The sequence below is a fragment of the Papaver somniferum genome, chromosome 11 (assembly GCF_003573695.1).
Source record: "Papaver somniferum cultivar HN1 chromosome 11, ASM357369v1, whole genome shotgun sequence".
Taxonomy (NCBI): Eukaryota; Viridiplantae; Streptophyta; class Magnoliopsida; order Ranunculales; family Papaveraceae; genus Papaver; species Papaver somniferum.
This window is the reverse complement of record NC_039368.1, coordinates 3,183,217-3,206,924: the sequence shown is the minus strand read 5'-3', so window position 1 is coordinate 3,206,924 and position 23,708 is coordinate 3,183,217. Positions and strand designations below refer to the sequence as shown.

Sequence of the window (23,708 nt, the reverse complement as noted above, 5' to 3'; positions counted from 1 at the left end):
GAGCTGAGTTTAGAAGTCTTTCAAATTCTGCAGCTGAGGTTTTATGGCTTTGCAAACTACTTCAGGAGTTACATATTCTGCTCCTAGCTTCTCCAACTTTGTTGTGTGACAATCAAAGCACTATTTCTTATTCTACAAATCTTGTTTTTCATTCAAGAATGAAGCACTTGGCCATTGATTATAATTTTGTGAGAGAACTTGTTCAGTCCAAAGATTTCCAAGTTTCTTATGTCCCCACAGTTGCTTAGGTTGCTGATATTTTTACTAAAGGCTTGGATGGTCCAAGATTTGCTCTCTTGCGCAGCAAGCTGAGAGTGCTTCCTTTGTCTGCCCACATCAGCTTGAGGAGGGCTAATAGCACAGAGTAATTCTAACACTCAGCTTACACTTGCCAGCCTGGCTACAGCCTGTCATTACTTTACACATGTCTCTCTTGTATCGGTTCTCTTTGAGAGTTCCTATTGGCTGTGTAATCAACCTGTAATAAAAGAACTGTATCTTCTGTGTGTGTGGGTGGGGTTTATGTAAAAATACATTTTCATCATTAATGGATTCCAGATTAATTGTTTCTACTACTCATGTCATAATAAGTTTTAGTTTGTCTGGTGTCAGTATTAATTTTATGCTACAACTTTTAAGTCAATGTATGTGAAAAAGCTTGATCTTCATGGAATAACATTGGAAACATACCTTTAATCTATGTCATACTTTCTCCTTTGAAACATTTAACAGGAATTATTCATTGGATAAGAAACATCCATGTTATACTTTCGTTCTATGTAGTTGAAGAACGAACCAAAGAGATCCAGAAACCCATTTGCTATCCAAATATGCAAAGACGATTTTTCTTATCTTAAACGGAACAAATTGACATTTATGGTTTCACAATTCACTCACATTGATAACAAGATTGAAGTACATTTGAAAAGAAGTTGAAGTAAAGACTACTGCGTAACTAAACTGAAATCACATTAAGTCCGATGGGACTTCTAACATGGTATATGCCATCGCTCCAAGTAATGGATCCGAAAACGAAACTTCCGTTACTGCTCTTGTAAGGCATGAAACGAACCCTGAATGACATTTTTTCACCAGTTTCTTTGAACTTGAGTTTATGTGGTGTCACTGTGACTTTCACGCCGGACGGACTCTCCACAAAGGGTTTAAAAACTGTTGGGCCGTAACCATAGTACGTAACTGTTCGGAGAACCGATACACTTCCATTCATATTAGATACACCAATTGATGGATAATTGAGATCATACGAAGGAATTGGATTGCAATGGAATGGTGCTCCAGTGAAGTTTCGGATTTCTGCAGGAGTGGCACCAGCACCACATAGGAAATTGAGTATGTCGTTGGAACCATAGTCATAGATCAGTCCAGGATCCAGTGCAGCAACAGGATTGACGTGCCCGCACCCGAAGTCGAATGGCGTTGTTGGGGAACCAATTGGATCTCTTAATATTGGTTTTAAAGTACTATTCATCACAGATGCTGCATATAGAATTTGTTTCAAAATTATAAGCTGAAAAAGAAAATTCAAGATGCTGCGAAGAGGAAAATCACTCGGAGAGGAAACTTACCGGTTGTCATAATCGCAGATTTTATAGCAGCAGGACTCCAAGAAGGGTGGCAACTTTTTATAACAGCAGCAACTGCAGAAATGTGTGGGCAAGACATGGAGGTACCTGAAATGATGTTGTAGTCAACGGATCGACCGCCAGCTCCGTCAGTTGCTACAGGAGACCATGCTGCCAATATGTTCACACCAGGTGCTGTAATATCAGGCTACAATAAAGATCTCCAATGTTAAACAATTCATAGCAAGATCTCAACTGTAATATCAGGCTGCAACAGAAATGAGTCATTCAGGATATAATTGAAAACTTACTTTGAGAATGTCAGGAGTGATCACATTAAGCCCCATTGAAGAAAACACGGCCATTGCTGGGGCAGGACTAGTTTTAAACACAGTCGTCGTCGGGATAATTTTTCCAGTTGGATACCTGTTAAAGAAAAATTTGGACCCAATATCAATGTTGTTCTTGCTCATGTAGTAACATCAACAGTAATGACTTAAAGAGTCAGAAAACTCACTTCTCTGTGGATAAATATTCTTGAAGAACTAGAGCTTCATTCTGACCAAAAAGAGCTGCAGGAATTACAAACTGAAAGCCGACATCTATTAGAAGTGGATCAATAAGAATCATCCCAACACCACCTCCATCTCTTACAGCAATGCCTTTTTCTCTCCTGTTATCGGTGGCCGTTTCAATTGTGCATACCACTATCTTTCCCTTAATCAATTCATGATCAAGAGTGTTTTTGGTGCAGAAGCTTAAGAAACAAACCAAAAAATGCTAAAACCCGTAGACGGAATAAGAAAATATACAGTACAAATGACAAGTAACAAGTATTACCTAGCGTTTTCCGGTGGTACGCCAGTTGCAGCTGCAGAAGTTGCTGATATAATGCCGTAATATTTATCCATTTTCAGCGGGTTAAGTGAAGTCCCCTGCAATATCTTTGAATTTCCAAGATAAACATTTGAGAACAAATCCCGGTCAATGGAACTCGCAGCGACTGTGAGAATCCACGGAGCAACATTAGTTGCAGTACTAGGAAGTCCTGCATTTCCAGCTGAAGCAGAAACAAGAATTCCTTTCTGGAGTGCATGGAAAGAACCAATGGAGTTCACATCTGTAAAGAAGCTGGGTTGTGGAAAATCAGGACCAAGAGAAAGAGAAATGATATCGACTCCGTCATGAATGGCATCATCAAAAGCCAAAAGAAGGTCAGCATCACTGCAGAAGCCGAACCAACATGCTTTGTAAATAGCAAGTCTTGCACTAGGCATACCACCTCTTGCAGTCCCACTAGCCATGCCAAATAAGCTCACATTATTGACTACTGATCCAGCAACTGTTGATGCAGTGTGAGTTCCATGACCATCGCTATCACGAGGAGAGCGGAAGAAAGTTGCGTTGAATGATTCTAGTGGTCCGTTTTCTGCTTCATACCCTTTTGAGTAGAATCGAGCACCGATAATTTTCCTGCGAAATCCGGTTCCTTCAAGTCAGTAAACATAGAACATACACAAAAGTAGGCCATAATTCGCATGTATGTTAACTGAATTTACCTGTTGCAGTTTTTATGGGTAAAATGATCGGCAACAATACATTCTCCCTTGAATCTCTTAGGAACAGGCCCTAGTCCTTCATCGTTAAAGCTCTCTGACTCAGGCCAAACTCCTGCAGAATTCAAATTCCAAAGCCAAATGAAAATCTATGTACCAGTTCTAACTTCCAAGTGCTGGTCAAGTTACATTTCTGTTTACATTTAAGCCTAATGAGTTTGAAATGTTATACCTGAGTCAATAACGCCAACAATCACATCATATTCATACCCAGTTGTCGGTTTATTGTGTTGGCTACTACCTTCAACTCCTAGGAATTCCCAAGAATGAGTAGTATGGAGACGATTTGTCTTACTCTCAAAAACAGAAATAACTGATTCTTTCGCTGCAAAAAAACAATTAGCTCAATTAGTATGAATTGATAATTATCGACTATGTTATGATATTGACAGAAAACGTATCAAGCTCACTAGAAAGTTGCTGAGCTTGTTCTTCAGTTAGCATTGCTGAGAAACCTCTGAAGCTTTTACTGTAATGGTGAACCACTGCTTCTTTAGCTAGATGAACACTACAGTACAGTAATTAGAGCAACAAAATTAGCACTTCTGTGTAGGGAGTTGTTGACGAACAATTCAAAGTTCAAATTACTTCAGTTCAGGTTGAATTTTATTTTCAGTTAATGAAGTATTGTACCTGCCAGTAACGGATGCAAGCATATCATGTCTTGATGAGATTACGGACTGCGAGTTCATTTGAGAGTGATCCCCCATGTAGACTATGTAGTGCTGCAAAAACAGAATACAATATTTTTCAGAAAACCAATGACTTCAAATCCAAATGAAAGTGACTCGGGTAGATATAATGGATGTTGCAGCGTAGCATAGACTTAGTTGCATACCTTAGTTGTGGGGATAGCATCATTTGAAAAAGCATTTCCCAGGAAACAGAAAAGTGTAAGAACTATCAGTAACTTCATCTTTTGCACAAGCTGACTGTGTTGGCTTGGTTACGATCCCGAGAAGAATTGCGGTGTTGAGTTTTGGCTGATGCTCGTTTATAGTATTGGAGGTCTTGAATGTTTCAAACTGTGCCGAATAAGTTGATGCCCGAATGCCGTCTTCGATTCTCTAACTATTTTAAGTATAAGTTATTGGTATCATTTGATAATCTGATTTTATATCTGCTGGATTCAGCAGTTTGCAAGTGTAAGTTAGTAGCCGGCTTATAATATGATCGTGTTCCATTGCATATACTTGGATACTGAGCATGGCATTTGGCTCAATTGTGCTCTATTTCCCCAAATGCACCTCATATATCACAACCATGTTCTAAATAACAAAACCTTGAGTTTTGGAGAAAAAAAAATGAATTACCAGTATGACACAATTTTGCCTGCACGCGATGACACAGGTTTCAGTAGTCTAAACATTTTGCTTTCCTGATTGAAAACCCAACTTCAGAAAGAAAAAAGTAAAAAATCATCTTACAACTGTTATTCCTCTGAACAAAGAGGAAGAAATTTATGCTACCTCTTTAGAAGAAGCTACAGAACATAGATGGGTATATTTTCATCCAAATCCAACAATGATAATCAAAATACACAATTCAAATCCCTTTCCCATAAAAACCAACTTGGAACTTTGGCTTCAGATTTTGATTTACATATTAGCCTTCCTCTCCAAACTCCCTTGTAAATCTCTCATGTACATCTAGATCAGATTTGCTGACAGTCGGCCTCTGTCTTGCCAGTACTTTATCAAAATCTGTTCGCATTATTGGAGGTGGAAGAATCTGCAAGAGATGATTAATTAGTATTTGATTGAAGCAATATATGAATGATAATGAGTTCGAACCCACCAGCTCTCTACCATCCACCTGTGAGGTCCACTTAGAGATGACCAGTGCACTGATTTTACACAAAATGAAACATATACGTGTGACAGAACCAACACGGTGGTGGAAAATAGATGTTGGACATTGTGTGTGTGCCTGTGTGTGTCTACCTGTGAGGGTAAGTGTGTGTGAGAGAGTGTGTGCAAGCAATACATAATCACTCCATATGTAGCCACCTTATGATGATAAAAATGGAAATTATAAGGCAGATGTATGCTACCTTCGCTGCAAGGCCTTCTGTTGCAAGATCTTGCATTGTTGTCTGGATAGCTCCTCGTTGTTTAGGTCCACATGGTACCCACATATCATCTTTAGTGTTGATAAAGAACATAGCATCCTGAGTTTTCCGAACAGGTTCAAAAAGTACATCTTTAACCTGAATAATTAGAAAGATAATGGCAACAACTTATTACTATTCATGCAGTCAAAATTAGAAAAAACGACAGAGTGAATAAGTTATGCTAATGACTTACACAGACAGCAATATCTGAACCTGAAAACCCCTCCGTTTTGTTACCTAGGTGCTCGAAGTCACTTTCAGTCAAGTTGTGAGGTGTATCTCCGAGATGCACCTGCTCAAACCATTTAAAAAAAAACAACTTAGCAGGACAGTAACTAAAATATGTTAAGTATTCAAGAATAATTGATTGAGCAGTTGCCGGACTCAATTTAAAAAGAAAATGCCAGTGCAGTGGCCGCGTTTTATTAGAGAGAAAATGTCAAAAACAAGCTTTAGCACCTTGAACATGTGTTGCCTAGCCTTTGCTTCAGGTAGAGGAATGTAAATTCGCTTGTCAAATCGCCGACGGATAGCCTGTAACTCACTTTGTATCAGAGAATACAGCAACAGAATAGTTCTACCAAGACCCCAGAGATTAGATGAACTTCGAAGCTACAAAGGCGTACAACCAAAAATGTTCACTATTTATACCTGATCCAAAGAATAAGGTGTATTGGTTGCAGCAAGAACAAGAACTTTCTGGTCATTATTTCCAACACCCTGAATTTTAAAAAGGTAAAAGGTCAGTCAGCTCTAGCCTTAGATCTGAAGAAAAGGAAGGATTAACAGGTGAAACATTTAGCCATCCTTGTATAATCCAGCATATTTCATACTGCTATAACCTAACATACCTGCATCTGTACAAGAAGTTCTGTTTTGATACGTCGAGAAGCTTCACTTTCATTTCCTTCCCCACGCTGACCACATAAGGAATCTATTTCATCAACAAATATGATAGAAGGAGCACTTTCACGAGCCATTTGGAAAAGGTTTGAAACAAGCTTTTCACTTTCACCCATCCACTTGGAAACCAAATCTGAAGAAGAAATACTGCAAACCATAACAATAAATGAGCCATTAATTTGATTGCCTTTACTATACATATGAGAGGACAAATGACTAGAGCAGATAAAACCAAATCAAAAATCAAAATGGAAGTAGGCTACTCATCCAACTGCAAAGCACCATATGCTTTAAAATAACTACCGCTATGGCCAAGTGAATAATGCCCAAGTGCATGACTACTCTCTAACTGCACTAAAAGTGGCTCTGTGGCTCTGCATACTTCTGGATAAACCCTGGATTACACTCTAGTCAGATAATAAGCCAAAGTGGTTCTGCATACTTCTGGGCAAACCCTGGATTATACTCTAGTCAGACAATAGGCCAAAGAACCATAACACGTGATGCAGAAGCTACCATTTTTTCCTTCGCCTTTTCAAATTCTTCATGATACCACAAGCTATCTGCATTAGAGATTTGCTTACAAATAGGAAGAACATGATAAATAAAGTCGCATTCTAAGTTATCTCTATGAAGAATGAAGGTACAAGCATATGGCAACAAATGTTGATTAAGACCTGGGTTGCACAAATACGGCCACGCGTGTATGATACGGAGACGTCTCCGTGTGTCCAATACAGCAATTCTTAAAACCATAATACGGGGATACAGCGGTACACAAAAATATTTTAATTAAACACCACCGTGGTATCATCTGTAAGCTTATCAGTGATTTCTACCCATCTTAGCTACCTATTCGTGGTATGTATTCGTTTATATATATGATGAGAAGGAGAAAACTAAGAAGGAAGGATTTGTGTAGTTGAATACAGGACAGAGCAGAAAAGAGAAGAGACTATATGGTCAGTGGGGCTCTGTCCATACGTATGGACACACGATACAGGCACCACCAAGAAGTATCTGCGTAACCCACCCAGATTAAGACAAATTACGATAATACAAGATCATCCGACAATATAACTAATCAGGTGCATATTTCTCTACGGAATCAACAAGTTTAGATGAGAAACAAAATTGCCTGTAAAAGGTCGAGTCTGCTTCTGTTGCAACAGCTTTGGCCAAATATGACTTTCCAGTTCCAGGTGGCCCATACAAAAGGAACGCCCTCCATGGCCGTCTCTTGCCTAAGAGGGAAAGAAATCAACACAACAGCATTAAGAGAGTGATAGAGATGGATGACAGCAACTAAACTTAAACCTTATGCCATCATACGCATATTTCATGGACAAACAGGACAAAGTTTCTTCCTTGTGCTCGAACTTGCCATCCAAAATACATGTCTCTTGGTAATAATGATTACAGTCCTTTATTTCCCAAGTTAACGTATTTAAACATGAACTCCTTTCCAAAAACCATCGTTCAGACTAATAAACTATAAAGTCAAAATTTTGATTAACAAAATAGCATTACCAATAACACAAACTAAATGGGCAACTAAACAGGCATCGACAAAAGAAACTGACCAGTAAAAAACTGAGGGAACTTGACAGGCAATATAACCGCTTCCTGCAGAGCCTGTTTGGCACTCTCAAGTCCAGCAACATCATTCCACTTCACATTAGGTTTCTCCCTAATAATAGCCGAATTCAACCCAGCTCTCAATTTCGCTTGCTCAGGATCTTCCCCATCACCACCACCTTCACCGTCTTTAGGCTTCGTCTTCGGCCTAGCAACTACAGCTGCATCACCATTAGATGCAGGACCAGCACCACCACCATCATCTAACACAGCACGAATCTCTTCTGCTCTTCTTAAATACTCAGTAAATTTCTGAGTTATAGCTTCTTTAATTTTAGGATTCTTTTCGTATTTCAAATGTGTTTTGAAATATTCTAACGCGTTCATATAAAGAGGAAATGCTTTCGCATAATTTCCTGCGTTATCTTCTTGTACTGCTTGTTTTACATATTCTATTGCTTGTTCTTTGAAATTACTATACATCTTAAAGCATAGAAATTACAATAAATTAGATGAAAAAGAACCCTAACCCTAGATTTTTACTCGATCAAATTCGATTTGAAATCAGAAATTGAAGGAAGAGAATGATTGATTTTACCTTGATTTGAACTTGTTGATGAAGATCGGGGAAGGAATTTCTAGGGCTGGGAATGAATCGGATCGATTTTTGTTTTTTGTTTGGGTTTTTTTCTGAGTGGAGACGTTGAAGTCTCGATGTTTGAGAAAGAGAGAGAAGGAAGAATATCAAAATTTCTTTTTAATGGATGAATAAAATTGGGGGAGGAGGAGGATTCGGTTGACTTGACCCACGTGGACTAGGAAAATATCACGAGAGGATTGGTGACGGCTTAACGCGCTCAAGGGCAGGGGGCAGCCATATTGAAGGGATATTCATAAAGTACCCCTTTTTTTGAAATGTACACTTCAAAAGTACTCCGGTTTTTGATAAATTTTCTAAAGTACCCCGTTTTATTTAAAATGCAAATTCCATCCAGTTAAGTACTCGGTGACAGTTATCTTTTCTATTAAAAGTCCTATTTACCCCTGAACTACATCTCCTTGGTAGAGAGGATAATGATTCGACGATCCTGAAAGAGGTTGTAACGATCCTGAATTAGGATCGACGAACCTGAAAGTGGTGTAACGACCCTGAACCAGGCTCAACTAACCGGAAAAATATTGTAGAAGATTGATTTTCCACCAACCAAAAACCCCAAGACACTTGGGAATGATGAACCCTTTCAGGGAATGATGAAACGAACCTGAAAATGATGACACAATCCTGAACCGAGCTCGACAAATTGAAAAATGATGTAGAAGGTAAACGTACTAACAACTAAAGGGTAAATAAGTAAACTTTAAAGAAAGTAAACTAGTGTTGACTAACTAGGATGGAAAGCTAAACAATTGGGGTACTTTAGAAAATTTCTAAAAAACAGGGGTAACAAAAAAACGAGGTCATGGACAGGGAGGGATCGAGAGAGCAAATAATCATAAATGATTTTTGTCCCAGATAGGAAAATTTTTATCTCATAAAAATATAACAGATTTGATGCCTATAATTTTTATTTTAAGTGTTTCATTTTTTTTCCCTAATCTAAAGAAGGGGATATTGGGTGTCTAAAGTGTATCAAAATACCAAATTACCCTTTACACTAATATTAGGTTAAATTGAAAAAGTGAAAGTATCTCATTTCCAGAAACAGAGGGAGTATTATAATTATCTAAAATAAGTACAAAAACCTAAATTATTTCTATTAAAAAAATTTAATCAAATATTGTACTTAATTTTTTTTTTTAATTTCCATGATAATCAAAAATTAAAACCTAATCCCAAACAACAATTCAATTTTTCTTTTTTGGTTTTTCAAACAATATTTTTGGCGACAAACAATTCAAGTGATTGAATTAAATCTCTGTAAATTTTTCTGAAATTCTACCAGAATCGGTTGATAACTTGATGTAATCATTAATGTATATTGACTGTTGTTGATGTTCATCAAACACGAAGAACGTCGCCTATAATCGGTGCATAGGGTACATACACATCAACCGATTCTGGTTTGATGTTCTTCGTGCTTGATGAACATCGACAACAATCGCTATACGATAATGTCTATATCAACCAATTCACTAACCGTGTTAGAATTTTTTCACAAACCCAGGAAGTTTTATCTCTATACTATAGATCATGAAAATACAAATTGAACGCAAAAAGAATTTGGTCATTCTGACATGGGACGAAGAAGTTATGAGCAAAACAGTCGAAGAAATGTCTAGATTTACAATAGGTGGATAAGGGCATTTACGTAAAAATATTATTGCAACAACAACAAAAATCACAAAAACAAAACCTTTGAATTTTAGTTTTTTACGATCGATACACGAGGGAACTATATCCATTGATCATTGTGCAGGCATTTGTGTGTAAGAAATTATTATATTCAAGTTTTTTTATTATCGGCACTTATGGAGGATTTTATCAACCGATTGTGATGAATCAGTCTATAAGTACATGAATACCCACCGATTTTGGGTTGATTTTCTTTCGAAAAAATCATGTTTCGATCATGAATTAACATAAGTTAATTTCTAGATCACAATATTAAACATCAATTAATCACCCAATTTAACTTTAATTAATCAAGGATAAATTAGTTATCAGGGAAAATAGTCGGATAAGAGGTTTCTGAATTTTACCTGGTAATTATCCGTTTTTATCTTCTAGTGGTGTGCCTCAAATAACACCTATGGGCCTCAAACTAGTCAGGTATCAAAAGCAAAAGTCAAACTTGGAAATAAGAAATAAAAATATTTTACTTTACGAATAATTAATTATTTCTTACACCTTTCTTTTTATATCTGAAAATCAAAAGCTTATTTCAAAAATAATATACAAACTGATAGACACATTTTTGTGTCTAAGTTGTCCTCAACTTTCTGTATTGTTGGTACTCAATTGCGTATTTATTATGGTGTTTTGTGTGTTTGTAGGTATTTTTTGGAAATAAATATTGTTGGAAATTGCGGCCCGAAAAGTTTCTCGGAGCACCCCGGAGGACAATTGCTATACGGACCCCCACTTTTGCTAAGGGGCACTTATAGACACATTTATGTGTCTAATATATCTCATTTGTATATATTATTAGTGCTCGATTTTGTACTTATTATGGTCTTTTATGCTTTTGTAGGTGTTCTTGGATAAATAAGGCTTTGCGGCAAAATTGGCTAAAAATGTGGCCCTTGGATTGTCGTTGATAGTGTACCGGAAATACCCCGGAGGAACCCTGAAAAAGTGCAGAAAACATCCCAGAAGAATTGCTAAAGGCACCCCTAATTTGGATAAGGGGCACCCCATTTCAGGGCATGTACTAAAGGGACACCGGAACTGGATAGGGGGAGGTCATCTTCAAAATTCAAAACAGAATTGGCGGGAAGAATTGGCTGCAGCGACAACAGTTTTGGGGTTGAATTCTTAGCGAGTTCTGAGGAGATTAAACGGGTGTATTTGGTACCTACGGACTCTAGAAGACATAACAGGCCTAATGCAATCGTCTAGACCCATCCAATTGGGCTGGATAAGTCGGAATAATTGATCAAAGTCCCAACAGGATACGGCTTCTCTGTTTAGGGTTTGGGATTGGTCAGAGAGATTTATGGGATATTCTTGCGTGGATATATACCAATTCAGTTCATTCCAAGTCAGAGAATAGTTGGATACGAGAAAATAGCCAACAGAACCACGTGAATCAACAGGAAAGTGATTTTTCTCCAAACTGCCCGAGAAGACTAAAAATATTTTTTGGAGATTATTCTCGGATTTGATCGAGTTTCTAGGGAGTTGGATAGCTATAAATATGTGTTTTCATCATAGAAGGGTTAGAAAACCTTAGGAGAGAGTTTAGAGTCCAGGAGAGCCGAGGAGAAGCGATTAAGAAGACAGTGTGCTGCTGCTGCTGCCATTGAAGAGCTTCAAGAACACGAAGAACAGACTCACATAGTCAGTCGTTCTTTAGCAGTCTTAAATAACAATACCAGTGTCGTTCTTTTACAGCAGTAAAGGCTTATCGTTTACAGCAGTCTTCAATAGCACTTACCCCTTTGTAACAGTGACGCTGTAACACTTCTACAGCGTTGCTAATTCCTGTTTCATCTTATATACATCAATAAAAACACCTATTTTAGCCATGAATTTATCTTGTGAGTGTGTTTTTGGGATGAGGAGCTAAACCCAATCCCAGGGGTGATGGAGGAAGCCATTCTTCCAAAAGTTATGTGGTAAAATTCATTTAAATTTATTTATGAAATCCTTTTATGATTAATTGCACCGAATGAAAATTGAATAAATGATTTTTATTAATTAATTGTGTTTTCTCTTGATGAAATATGCTTGGTTTATTGCTTTTGATATTTCATGCTTGCGATTAACAATGGATGTTTTGAAAATCTGATTTAGGCAATGATTAGAATCACAATTGTTTTTGATTTGAATTATAATGTCTAGAATTGCATGATAATAATTATTATTGAATCACATGAATTTTGGTGAATGGTGAAATCCTAAACCATGGTCTTTCCATAATATTTACATAATTTTGAATTTTGAATTTGTTTTATCTTTTATTTTTAATTTAAATCTAAAAAATTATTTTCTTCACAAGTCTGAAAAGACCCAGTTTTACAACTATTACTACAACCATTTTGAAAAACCATCAAATTTTTGGCGCCGCCGACGCGGATTTGTGTTTAGGTAGAATTTTTAGGTTTTTATTATTTTTTATTATTCCATTTGTTCTTTTTACGTTTCTTTTTGTGTCTTTAATTTACAGATTCGAAGTGGAATACTAAGGACTTGGGAATAAAAAGCTTAAAGCTAAAAGCGAAAGAGAAGAAAAAAAAAGACATAATTTTTTTTTTAGGATTTAATTTTTATTATTATTATTTTTTTGTATATAGCTTTTATTTATTTATTTTTTTTAGAATTTGTAAATAGGCTTTATTTTTCATAATTTTTGTAATTTTTATTTGGACTTTATTCTGGACTTTTGGACATTTTTTTTATTTTTATTTTTTTAACCCTACGGAAGGGTCTTATTATTAATAAAAAAAATAAATATATAAACTGTTTGCAGGGAAGGACGACGATTACAATATCGTCTCGGCCCCTCGGGTTCGTACATGACATAAGAGTCGTGGCCCGAGTCGACTTCAACGGTTCATCCCCCGTCTGGTACGAGAGGTAAGCTTTCGAAACACCTGTGAATCCCCTGTTAGCGGGTTTACTGTATTCCTTAAGGTGATTCATTGATTGAGGACGAATTTGGACTGTTTTTAAATTCCTAGTAAAGGGCAAGGACTGGCCAATACAAGATAAGGGTTCGGATTTCATCACCGCCCCCTTCTTGCCCGCCTTAGGAAAACGAAACCTAACGAGAACCCAAGCTTAAAACTTGACTAGAACGAGACCGATAGGGTATCGCGCTTATCAGGAAAAAATTTCGAAGGATATTGGTTACTTTCTTAAGCACACCTCGAATTTCATGATGGTTTCTGTGAGTTGAATGCGTGACTGCGCCGCCTTGTGATAGCGGTGATTCCTTGGGTATCAAAGCTCCACTGAGCTTCCCTCGCCTCAATTTAACTTACTTTGACTCGGATTGATTCCAGAGGGGTTTGCTTAAATTGTAACGAATTCCCCTTCGAGAGATAGAAGCTGGTCTAGAAACAATCTAAGTGGAGCCATCATGCTTTTTGTTTGCTAGATTTTATAGGTTTGATTTGGTCGAGTCGGCCTTGTTTGTGATTTTGTAGAATTCCCTTGCAATTAAGAATGTCAAATTGGTATAATAGAAGCCAATACAATGAGTATCGACCTGAAGTTGAATATGAACATCATCAATTTTATGACCATGGTGAGAATAGTAGTTGGGAACGCCGACCTTTTCAAGGTTATGGTTCATACCATGGTGAGCCCAATTACTATCCACACGTGAATTTGTCTTACGATCAAAAATCTTATAATTCCTCTCCTCTAGATGAGGCGCGTAGGCTAATTAAGTCATCACGTCGTAGGTTACTTGAGTCAACATATGAGTCAACTGAGATAAATGACTTAGTTATGGACGAAAGAATCGCAACTAATAGTGAACCTTCGATACATGATACCATCAGGAAATCTTGTGAGTGGATTGAGAAGCGTTTGTTAGAGGCGATGAATGCTCGATATAGTGTTTTCGATAATACCCTTGAGAATAGTTATTTCCATAATCAGGATGACGAGGTTAGAATTGATAACACTGCTTTAGATGAGGTTCAACCATTTTCATGCTATTATAATAACAATTGTGATGAGAATAGTGCTGATGAAGAATCGAAAACATGTGGGAATAGTGATCAGGAATTTCTTACCCCAATTGAGCCTTATAATGATTATATTATTTCTGGTTCAGATCCTAATAATTTTAAAAATTATTCACCTATTCAAAAGGATAAGGATTTGACTAGAAATATCCCGTTTTAGACGATGTTGTTTGTCCTGTTTACGAATCCGATAAAGGTTTAGAGGAACCGGTTTATCTTGAGACTACTGTTTTCGAGTCGAACGATTTAGAAACTGTAATCGATGATGGTTTCGAGGAACGGTTTTATCCTGAGAATACTGTTTCACAGTCGTACGATTTAGAAACAATAGTGTTAGATGAACTCGTAGAGATTAATGAGGATGAACCTGACTTAGAAGAATCAATTGCCAATTTTCAGGAATCTGATGACCTAGGAATTAGGGAGATTGTGACTAGTCTAACTAGAGACACCGAAAACTCTAAGTTTGGGGGTGATTATCATTCTCCATATGCTTTAACTCTTAGAAAGGTCCCTCACTTGGGACTTGACATCAATGCCTCAACCATCTTACAAGAATATCTTCATACTCGCTCTCCCGAACCTCATAATGTTCAAGAAGAAGTTCAGTCGTTAGAAACCCATCCTCTGGTAGATGTGGTTAGCCCAGGCAATAACACCAAGTTTGAATTTATTTTCCCACCAAATAGTTTTCTTCCAAATGTGGGAAAGTTTGTATTTAAAATTATTCGAATATTAAGTTCTGAGACTAAGCCTAAGTACTTTAGGTTAATAGAATCGACACATTTTCCTAAGAATGACCACTACTCTCACTGTGGTCAATTATGTAAGTCAAACCTGATTGACTTAGAGGATCCTCAGTTATTTAGGTTATTATTTTGTGATTCTAAGTTCTTATTTGAGTTTTTCCAGACTCTAGGACCTAATAATTTGGATCCAACCTATGAGGAAATGCATCCGAGGAAAATATTCTATTTAGACCCTTTCATAGAACCTGAACCTGAACCGCAAATAGCGATAGTTATCAGGAAACTAGGTAAGGTCATGCTAGTATTGTTCATTTCGTTGGTTCACTGCAGTTTCCTTTTGTCATCTCTTTTTGGTTTTAAAGACCCACAGTTATTCCGACTATTTTTATACTGTTCGGGTTCACTAATCCTTTCCTAAGTCTGGCTGAAGACTTTAAACTTAGCACTTCTTGGGAGGTAACCCAATCTCATGAAACACGGTAATATCTTTCCTTAACTCTTTTGCTTCAAATAGTAATAGTTTTTCCTTGTTCATGCTTTTAATTTTATCTTTAGAACATTGAGGACAATGTTAGATTTAAGTTTGGGGGTATGGAAGAAACTTTTTAGTTGCAGTATGAATAAATAAACTCCAGAGCCCAGAAATTTATGCCTATTAAGGATTGCACTAACTAATCTAAGTGGATGGAAGCATTTTGGTTGTAGGAGTTGAGGAACCAATCTGATTAGATGGAAACATCTAAAGAGTCTATTCATAAAAGCACAAAGCTCAGGTGTTAGAAATAACATGATAGTTTCACCATATCTCGTTGAGTCCTTTTCACTTCTATTTTTATTTTATTTTGTTTTTAAACTATGTTTCTCTAGGTGATAGGTGGGGCCCACGATTCAAGTTGTTACCAATGCTAGGGTGAATTAGAGTGATTGAGATACCAAAAAAAAAATTGAGATCAGACCATTTGACCAAAAGGAATAAATTCAATAAAGTCGACCACTGGTACCCTTGTATATGCCAGTTGTGTTGACCTAGAATTAGGTTATCGACCACTGGTTCCCTTGTATATGCCAGTGTGTTGATATTAGTCAGACTAGTACCTCAATCCATTAGGATAGGTTCATTTTGACTCCGGATATTGATGTCCATAGTGCAACTATTTGAGTAGAGCTCTGTCACTTTATATGAATTTTAGTATGCTTGAGTGCAAACTCGTGTACAACAATTGGAATTTCGCATCAGGGTACTTCCTCCAATAATCAATAAGTATGCCAACCAAGGAGGTTCTTTAGTGCTTTCCGAGGTTCTGCGCAGATAGCTAGGGTCTGGAGTAAAGATTTTGTGGGTATATCTCTGGTAAGCCCTACCGAGACTATAACTCGGCCACTAGGGCCACCTAGGGGTTTAAAGGCTTATTGCATACGCTAAATGCAATCGACGATGCCTGCGACAGTGAGTTAGGATTTTATTTTGTAGTTTTGATTTGCTCGGGACTAGCAAATAATAAGTTTGGGGGTATTTGATAGACACATTTATGTGTCTAATATATCTCATTTGTATATATTATTAGTGCTCAATTTTGTACTTATTATGGTCTTTTATGCTTTTGTAGGTGTTTTTTGATAAATAAGGCTTTGCGGCAAAATTGGCTAAACATGTGGCCCTTGGATTGCCGTTGATAGTGTACCGCAAATACCCCGGAGGAACCCTGAAAAAGTGCAGAAAACATCCCAGAAGAATTGCTAAAGTCACCCCTAATTTGGATAAGGGGCACCCCATTTCAGATCATGTACTAAAGGGATACCGGAACTGAATAGGGGGAGGTCATCTTCAAAATTCAAAACAGAAATTGGCTGGAAGAATTGGCTGCAGCGACAACAGTTTTGGAGTTGAATTATTAGCGAGTTCTGAGGAGATTAGACGGGTGTATTTGGTACCTACGGACTATAGAAGACATAACAGGCCTAATGCAATCGTCTAGACCCATCCAATTGGGCTGGATAAGTCGGAATAATTGATCAAAGTCCCAACAGGATACGGCTTCTCTGTTTACGGTTTGGGATTGGTCAGAGAGATTTATGGGATATTTTCTTGCGTGGATATATACCAATTCAGTTCATTCCAAGTCAGAGAATAGTTTGTATACGAGAGAATAGCCAACAGAACCACGTGAATCAACAGGAAAGTGATTTTTCTCCAAACTGCCATAGAAGAATAATGAGATTATTCTCGGATTTGATCGAGTTTTTAGGGAGTTGGATAGCTATAAATAGCTGTGTTTTCATCATAGAAGGGTTAGAAAACCTTAGGAGAGAGTTTAGAGTCCAGGAGAGCCGAGGAGAAGCGATTACAGAGAAGACAGTGCTACTTCTGCTGCTGCCATTGAAGAGCTTCAAGAACACGAAGAACAAACTCACATAGTCAGTCGTTCTTTAGGATTCTTAAATAACAATACCAGTGTCGTTCTTTTACAGCAGTAAAGGCTTATCGTTTACAGCAGTCTTCAATAGCACTTACCCCTTTGTAACAGTGACGTTGTAACACTTCTACAGCGTTGCTAATTCCTGTTTCATCTTATATACATCAATAAAAACACCTATTTTAGCCATGAATTTATCTTGTGAGTGTGTTTTTGGGATGAGGACCTAAACCCAATCCCAGGGGTGATGGAGGAAGCCATTCTTCCAAAAGTTATGTGGTAAAATTCATTTAAATTTATTTATGCAATCCTTTTATGATTAATTGCACCGAATGAAAATTGAATAAATGATTTTTTTAATTAATTGTGTTTTCTCTTGATGAAATATGCTTGGTTTATTTCTTTTGATATTTCATGCTTGCGATTAACAATGGATGTTTTGAAAATCTGATTTAGGCAATGATTAGAATCACAATTGTTTTTGATTTGAATTATAATGTCTAGAATTGCATGATAATAATTATTATTGAATCACATGAATTTTGGTGAATGGTGAAATCCTAAACCCTGGTCTTTCCATAATATTTACATAATTTTGAATTTTGAATTTTGAATTTGTTTTATCTTTTATTTTTAATTTAAATCTAAAAAATTATTTTCTTCACAAGTCTGAAAAGACCCAGTTTTACCACTATTACTACAACCATTTTGAAAAACCATCAGGCACCCACGGATATGTGTAGCCCATATTCATCTTTAGCACCCACTGTTTTATTCGGCACCCTGGATGTTGGATAAGGTCACCCATCTCCTTCCTCCTTTGAAGTTTGTTTTGGTGGGAAAATAATGCAGTTCATTGCGTTATTTTCTGTTGGATTTTTGAGGAGTTTCAGTGAGACTCAATCACTGGTTTCGACCGGGATGAACGGGATTTGTCCAAACAAAGTTGGTATGGGTGTTCGTATGTGTTTATTTGGGCTGTATAATCTTTGTAACTTACACAGGAGAGTACGTGACCGGAGGAGATAACCATGGATTACAGCAAGGATAGACGTGTTTTGCTTGTGTTTGGATCGAGTTGGAATGCTGAAGAAACATGCATCAATATTTTGCACGAATCATACAACTGTAGACGCATGAAGAGACGAGAAAGGAAAGAAAATTGTCCGAGATTATTTTTTATTTACTGCCGAGCTATGGAAATATTTTTCGGAGTAATGAGCGAAGATTCTTGTCACTGTTGGGTATATAAAGGGTCTACGGGAGCCAATAAGGGTTACAGAGAGTTTGGGAAGGCTTTGGAACATCACAGAGGCGAAACACGATCACCAGAGAAAACTTCTGCTGCTGCTGCCATTGAAGAACACGAAGAACATTGACCCACAAAAGCAGTCGTTTTTTCTACAGTATTTGCGACTGCTCAGCGACAGTCTTAGAGCTACAGTAACAATGACACATCCTCTGTATCGTTCTTTGGTTTTCATCAATTATAAGCGTTACAAACCCGGTTTTGAATTATTTCTTCCTTTTCATCATTTGTAAACAACATTTGAGCAATGAAATCAACTTTTGAGCATGTTTCCAACATGATAATGAGCTAAATCTCCCACAACCAAGGCAATGAGGAAGCTATTTACGCATGAATAATTGGTAACTATTTTATCTTCTCTAATTTATAATTTATAATTCACTCAATCACTGCTTTTGCAGAGTTTTAAATTGTTTGCATAATTTTCGCAATTAGTTGTGATTCAATCTGATAGGTTATACTTTGTTTAGTTAATGATAATCTATGCTTAGGGAATACAATTGATATTTGAGGATTTGTCTGATTATTTTGTCAATTAAGAAATAAGGGACTTAAAAGATAATTAGAATTTTGGATTATTTGTCATAATTTATTCATGTGTGATAGTGAAATCAGTGTCTTGGTTATTCCTAATAATCTTGAATTAAGTTTTGTTTGTTTTTAAATTTCATTAAATCTAAAATCTTTTGCTTTCACAAGTCTCAACGAACTTTTTACTACAACTCAATTTGAAATCACATCATTTTTGGGCGCCACCAACGCTGACTTGTCTTTAGGCTAAAGTTTTTAGATTTTATTTTTTTAGGTTTTTATTTGTTTTTCATTTTTATTTTATTTTTATTTTATTTTTTCTTCTTTACGTTTCTGGGTTTTTGTCTTTTCCTTACAGATTTTGGAAATTGGAGTGAAAGAAAAAATTTCCAAAGCTTTTGGTGAATACTTAAAGATTTGGAGTAAAAGCAAAGCGAAATGAGCGAAAGAAAAGGAGAATAAAAATTAATTAAAAAAAAAAGAGAGAGAGAGACAATTTTTTTTAGAATTTTTTTTTTAGATTATCTTTTTCTTTTGCACTTTATTTTTGGACTGTGGACTTTGGGACTTTATTTTTTTTTAAACCCTACGGAAGGGTAGTTTAAATATCAACTGTTTCCAGAGAAGGACGGCGATTACGATATCGCCTCGGCCTCTCGGGTTCGTACATGACATAGGAGTCGTGGCCCGAGTCGACTTCAGCGGTTCATCCCCCGTCTGGTACGGGAGGTAAGTTTGTCGAAACACTCGTGAATCCCCTGTCAACGAGTTACTGTATTCCTTCGTTTGCATATATGCTGAGGATTTGAAAACGGCTGCTTTAATTTCATAGTAAAGGGTAAGGACTGGCCATACAAGATAAGGGTTCGAATTTCATCACCGTTCTCTTCTTGCCCGCCTTAGGAAAACGAAACCAAACGCGAACCTAAGCCTAAAATTTGACTAGAACGAGACCTATAGGGTAACGAGCTTAATAGGAAAGTCATTCGAAAAATATTGGTTACTCTTTTAAGCATGCTTCAACGTTCATGATGGTTTCTGCGAGTTGAATACGCCGCCTTGTAACGCCGGTGAGGCCTTGGGTATCAAAGCTCCACTGAGCTTCCCTCGTCTCGATTCAACTTACTTAAACTCGGATTGATTCCAGAGGGGTTTTCTTAAATTGTAACGAATTCCCTTTCGAAGGATTAGAAGCTGGTCTAGAGACAATCTAAGTGGAGCCATCATTCTTTTTGTTTGCTAGAAATCAGTAGGTTTGTTGTGGTGGAGTCAGCCTTGTTTGTGTTTGCACAGAACTTCCCTTCTTTTTAGGATTTCTTTTTTTTTTTCTTTTTTTTTTCTAGTGTATGCCCAAGGTTATTAAAGAGTGATGTAATTTTGTAGTAGTAAATAAAGTGTTCGTTTCTCGGACTTGTTGAGACTGATTTCAGATTTAAAAATAGAAAACAATAAAAATAAAGAAAATTTATACACAAGGTTTGTCACAATGTCGAGAGATTACTGAGACTCAGGATTCCACCAAACCTCATATCATGTGGTTCAAAAATTAATTCTTAGACAATTATAGCTCTTGTTTATTGACTCTAATTCTTTGCCAGGGTAGATTTTAAAAATATTAACTGTAAATCACTAGCATGATGCATCAAAAGCACTTAGACCAAGCATACATCATCATACGACTTCACAACTAATTAAGAAAAATCATAAAACGATTAAATTAATGCAAAAAGTCATAAAAATAATTAAATATAATTACCACAATCATGAAATATGGCTTTCTCCGTCATCCCGGTGTTAGGGTTTAGCTCATGATGTCGTACAAACTCTCAAAAGATAGAAACATGGCTCAAAGAGTGTTTAAAGATGGAAGTACAAGGAAAATCACGAATACAGATCAATTGCAACGTTTATATGCGTGGCTTATCGACTGTTACGAACGATACAGAAGATGTAAGACTGCTGGGAACGATACTATGTGTGTCGTGGATAAACCACACTTTTCTGCGACTGACTTGAGTCGTCCAATGTTCTTCAGCTTCGTCTTCTTCCTCCTGCTGCAACTTTCTCTGCAGCGTGATTTCTTCGTACCAGAGCCTCCTCTAAACTACGTAAAGGCCCCAAACTCCTCGACTCCCCTTTCTCTGCGAACTGGAACCTCTTATATATCACAACCACCAATTATAACTCGATAAAGTCTTCGGTTATCCTCCTTTTTTTTGGCTCTCCAAGTTATGTACTTTCCTTCCCCTTTTAGTTTATCTCTCTCGCGACTTCTACCGATATTGTATCTCCCCTGAATCAGGGAAGATATTTTCTCTGTTATTTTTTGGAAGATTTCGTAGATGAATCAGGGAAGATATTTTCTATCCAGTCCTTCCACATATACAAATAAAATCCCGTCAACTTCGTTTGTTCCCTGTTTTATCCCTGTTTTTTCCGAATCCAAGAGAGTTACCAAACCTGCTTTGAGGTCTAGTGTTAATACCAGTTCATATCCGGGTCCAAATCCAAGAAAATATCGACCCAAAATCCTTCCAAAGTAACACACGGTGACTGTATGGTTACACGGGTAGAGTTGTATTTTCCCGCCAAATTTCAAATGGGAAAAGATGAAGTGCCCCTATCCAACTCCAGGGTGCCTTTAACACTTGGGGTGTCCTGGGTGTAAATAGCAAGTGGTTTCCCCTTAGTAATTGAGTACCCCTTATCCAAAATGGGGGTCCGTATAGTAATTTTCTTCAACGAGCGCAAATACCACTTTTCGAGCCAATTTTCCCGCACAAGCTTATTTCTCCAAAAACACCTACAAAGACATAAAATAACCAAATAAGTACATAATCGAGCACTAACAATATATACAATTGAGATCAAAAGAGACACATAAATGCGTCTATCAAATACCCCCAAACTTATTATTTGCTAGTCCTCGAGTAAATCAAATCTATAAAAATAAAATCCTAACTCACTGTCGCAGGCATCGTCGATTACATTTAGCGTATGCAATAAGATTTTAAACCCCTAGGTGTCCCTAGTGGCCGAGTTATAGTCTCGGGAGGGCTTACCAGAGGTATACCCACAAAACCTTTATACTCCAGACCCTAGCTATCTACACAGAACTTTGGAAGGCACTAAAGAATCTCCTTGGTTGGCATACTTATTGACTACAGGAGGAAGTACCCTGATGCGAAATTCCAATTGTTGTACACGAGTTTGCGCTCAAGCATACTAAAATTCATATATAAGTGACAGAGCTCTACTCAGATAGTTGCACTACGGACATCAATATCCGGAGTCGAAACTAATCACATGGATAGATCAAGAAGATGGATATAGAGAAAAACATAGATGGTTTTGATGTTTACTAGGTGAATGGTGTTTCTTATATCTGTCTGAAGGCCTCCGCCAAAATGAACCTATCCTAATGGACTGAGATACTAGTATGACTAATATCAACACACTGGCATATACAAGGGTACCAGTGGTCGATAATCCTAACTCTAGGTCAACACAACTGGCATATACAAGGGTTCCAATGGTCGACTTTATTGAATTTATTCCAGTTGGTCTGATGGTCTGGCCTCAATTTCTCTTTTTTTTTTCTTTTTTTTTTTGTATCTCAATCACTCTAATTCACCCTGCATTGGTAACAAATTGAATCGTGCGCCCCACCTAATCACTTAGAGAAACATAGTTTAAAAACAAAACAAAATAAAAACAGAAGTGAAAAGGACTCAACGAGATATGGTGAAACTATCATGTTATTTCTAACACCTGAGCTCTGTGCTTTTATGAATAGACTCTTTAGATGTTGCCATCTAGTCATATTGGTTCCTCAACTCCTACAACCAAAATGCTTCCATCCACTTAGATTGATTAGTGCCGTCCTTAATAGGCATAAATTTCTAGGCTCTGGAGTTTAATTATGCAACTAAAAAGTTTCTCCTATACCCCCAAACTTAAATCTAACATTGTCCTCAATGTTCTAAAGATCAAATTAAAAGCATGAACAAGGAGAAACTATTACCATTTGAAGCAAAAGAGATAAGGAAAGATATTACCGTGTCACATGAATATTGGGTTACCTCACAAGAAGTGCTAAGTTTAACGTCTTCAGCCAGACTAAGAAAGGATTAGTCACCTCATAGAATCATAAAGTAATAGACGAAATATTTGTGGGTCATCAAAACCAAATAGAGCTATCACAAGTAAAAGGAATCTGCAACATGCCAAGAAAATGAACAAATAAAGCACACCCTTGTCTAGTTTCCTGTTTAAGACAACTACATCTAGTTGTGGTTCAGGTTCAGGATCTATAACTGGGTCCAAATAAAATATTTTCATGGGTTGCGTTTCCTCATAGGTTAGATCCAAATGTTCAGGTTCTAGAGTCTGGAAAAACTCAAATAAAAACTTAGAAGCACATAATAATAACCTGAATAATTGAGGATCCTCTAAGTCAATCAGATTTGACTTACAAAGCTGACCACAATGAGAGTGGTGATCTTACTTAAACAAGTATGTCGACCCTAATCTCCTAAAGTAATTAGGTTTA

At 37.0% G+C, this 23,708-nt stretch overlaps 2 protein-coding genes across 2 annotated transcripts; both read right to left on the bottom strand.

The window, feature by feature from the left end:
* Positions 1 to 955: 955 nt before the first annotated feature.
* Positions 956 to 4,115, bottom strand: LOC113323940 (subtilisin-like protease SBT1.7). Its single transcript, XM_026572286.1, has 10 exons — positions 4,038 to 4,115; positions 3,833 to 3,924; positions 3,610 to 3,707; positions 3,372 to 3,524; positions 3,143 to 3,254; positions 2,424 to 3,056; positions 2,101 to 2,340; positions 1,895 to 2,009; positions 1,587 to 1,791; positions 956 to 1,497 (listed from the first exon to the last, which is right to left on the bottom strand). Exons 1-10 carry the CDS (start codon positions 4,113 to 4,115, stop codon positions 956 to 958), a joined length of 2,268 nt encoding a protein of 755 aa, XP_026428071.1.
* Positions 4,116 to 4,550: 435 nt separating this feature from the next.
* LOC113321774 (protein SUPPRESSOR OF K(+) TRANSPORT GROWTH DEFECT 1-like) lies at positions 4,551 to 8,521 on the bottom strand. Its single transcript, XM_026569687.1, has 9 exons — positions 8,392 to 8,521; positions 7,799 to 8,276; positions 7,354 to 7,459; positions 6,164 to 6,362; positions 5,964 to 6,032; positions 5,772 to 5,846; positions 5,506 to 5,604; positions 5,253 to 5,408; positions 4,551 to 4,930 (listed from the first exon to the last, which is right to left on the bottom strand). The coding sequence occupies exons 2-9, from the start codon at positions 8,274 to 8,276 to the stop codon at positions 4,805 to 4,807; spliced, it is 1,308 nt and encodes a 435-aa protein (XP_026425472.1). The 5' UTR covers positions 8,392 to 8,521; the 3' UTR covers positions 4,551 to 4,804.
* Positions 8,522 to 23,708: the final 15,187 nt, after the last annotated feature.

Bases quoted from the DNA above. Each gene is read 5' to 3' on its own strand.
- LOC113321774 (XM_026569687.1), bottom strand. From the start codon at position 8,276: ATGTATAGTAATTTCAAAGAACAAGCAATAGAATATGTAAAACAAGCA. The intron at 6,033-6,163 runs GTATGTTAGGTT...TTTAAAATTCAG, and splicing joins AACTTCTTGTACAGATGCAG to GGTGTTGGAAATAATGACCA. The intron at 5,409-5,505 runs GTAAGTCATTAG...CTAATTATTCAG, and splicing joins GTTCAGATATTGCTGTCTGT to GTTAAAGATGTACTTTTTGA.
- LOC113323940 (XM_026572286.1), bottom strand. From the start codon at position 4,115: ATGAAGTTACTGATAGTTCTTACACTTTTCTGTTTCCTGGGAAATGCT. The intron at 2,010-2,100 runs GTGAGTTTTCTG...TTTCTTTAACAG, and splicing joins GAATATTTATCCACAGAGAA to GTATCCAACTGGAAAAATTA. The intron at 1,792-1,894 runs GTAAGTTTTCAA...TCTTTATTGTAG, and splicing joins TCACTCCTGACATTCTCAAA to CCTGATATTACAGCACCTGG.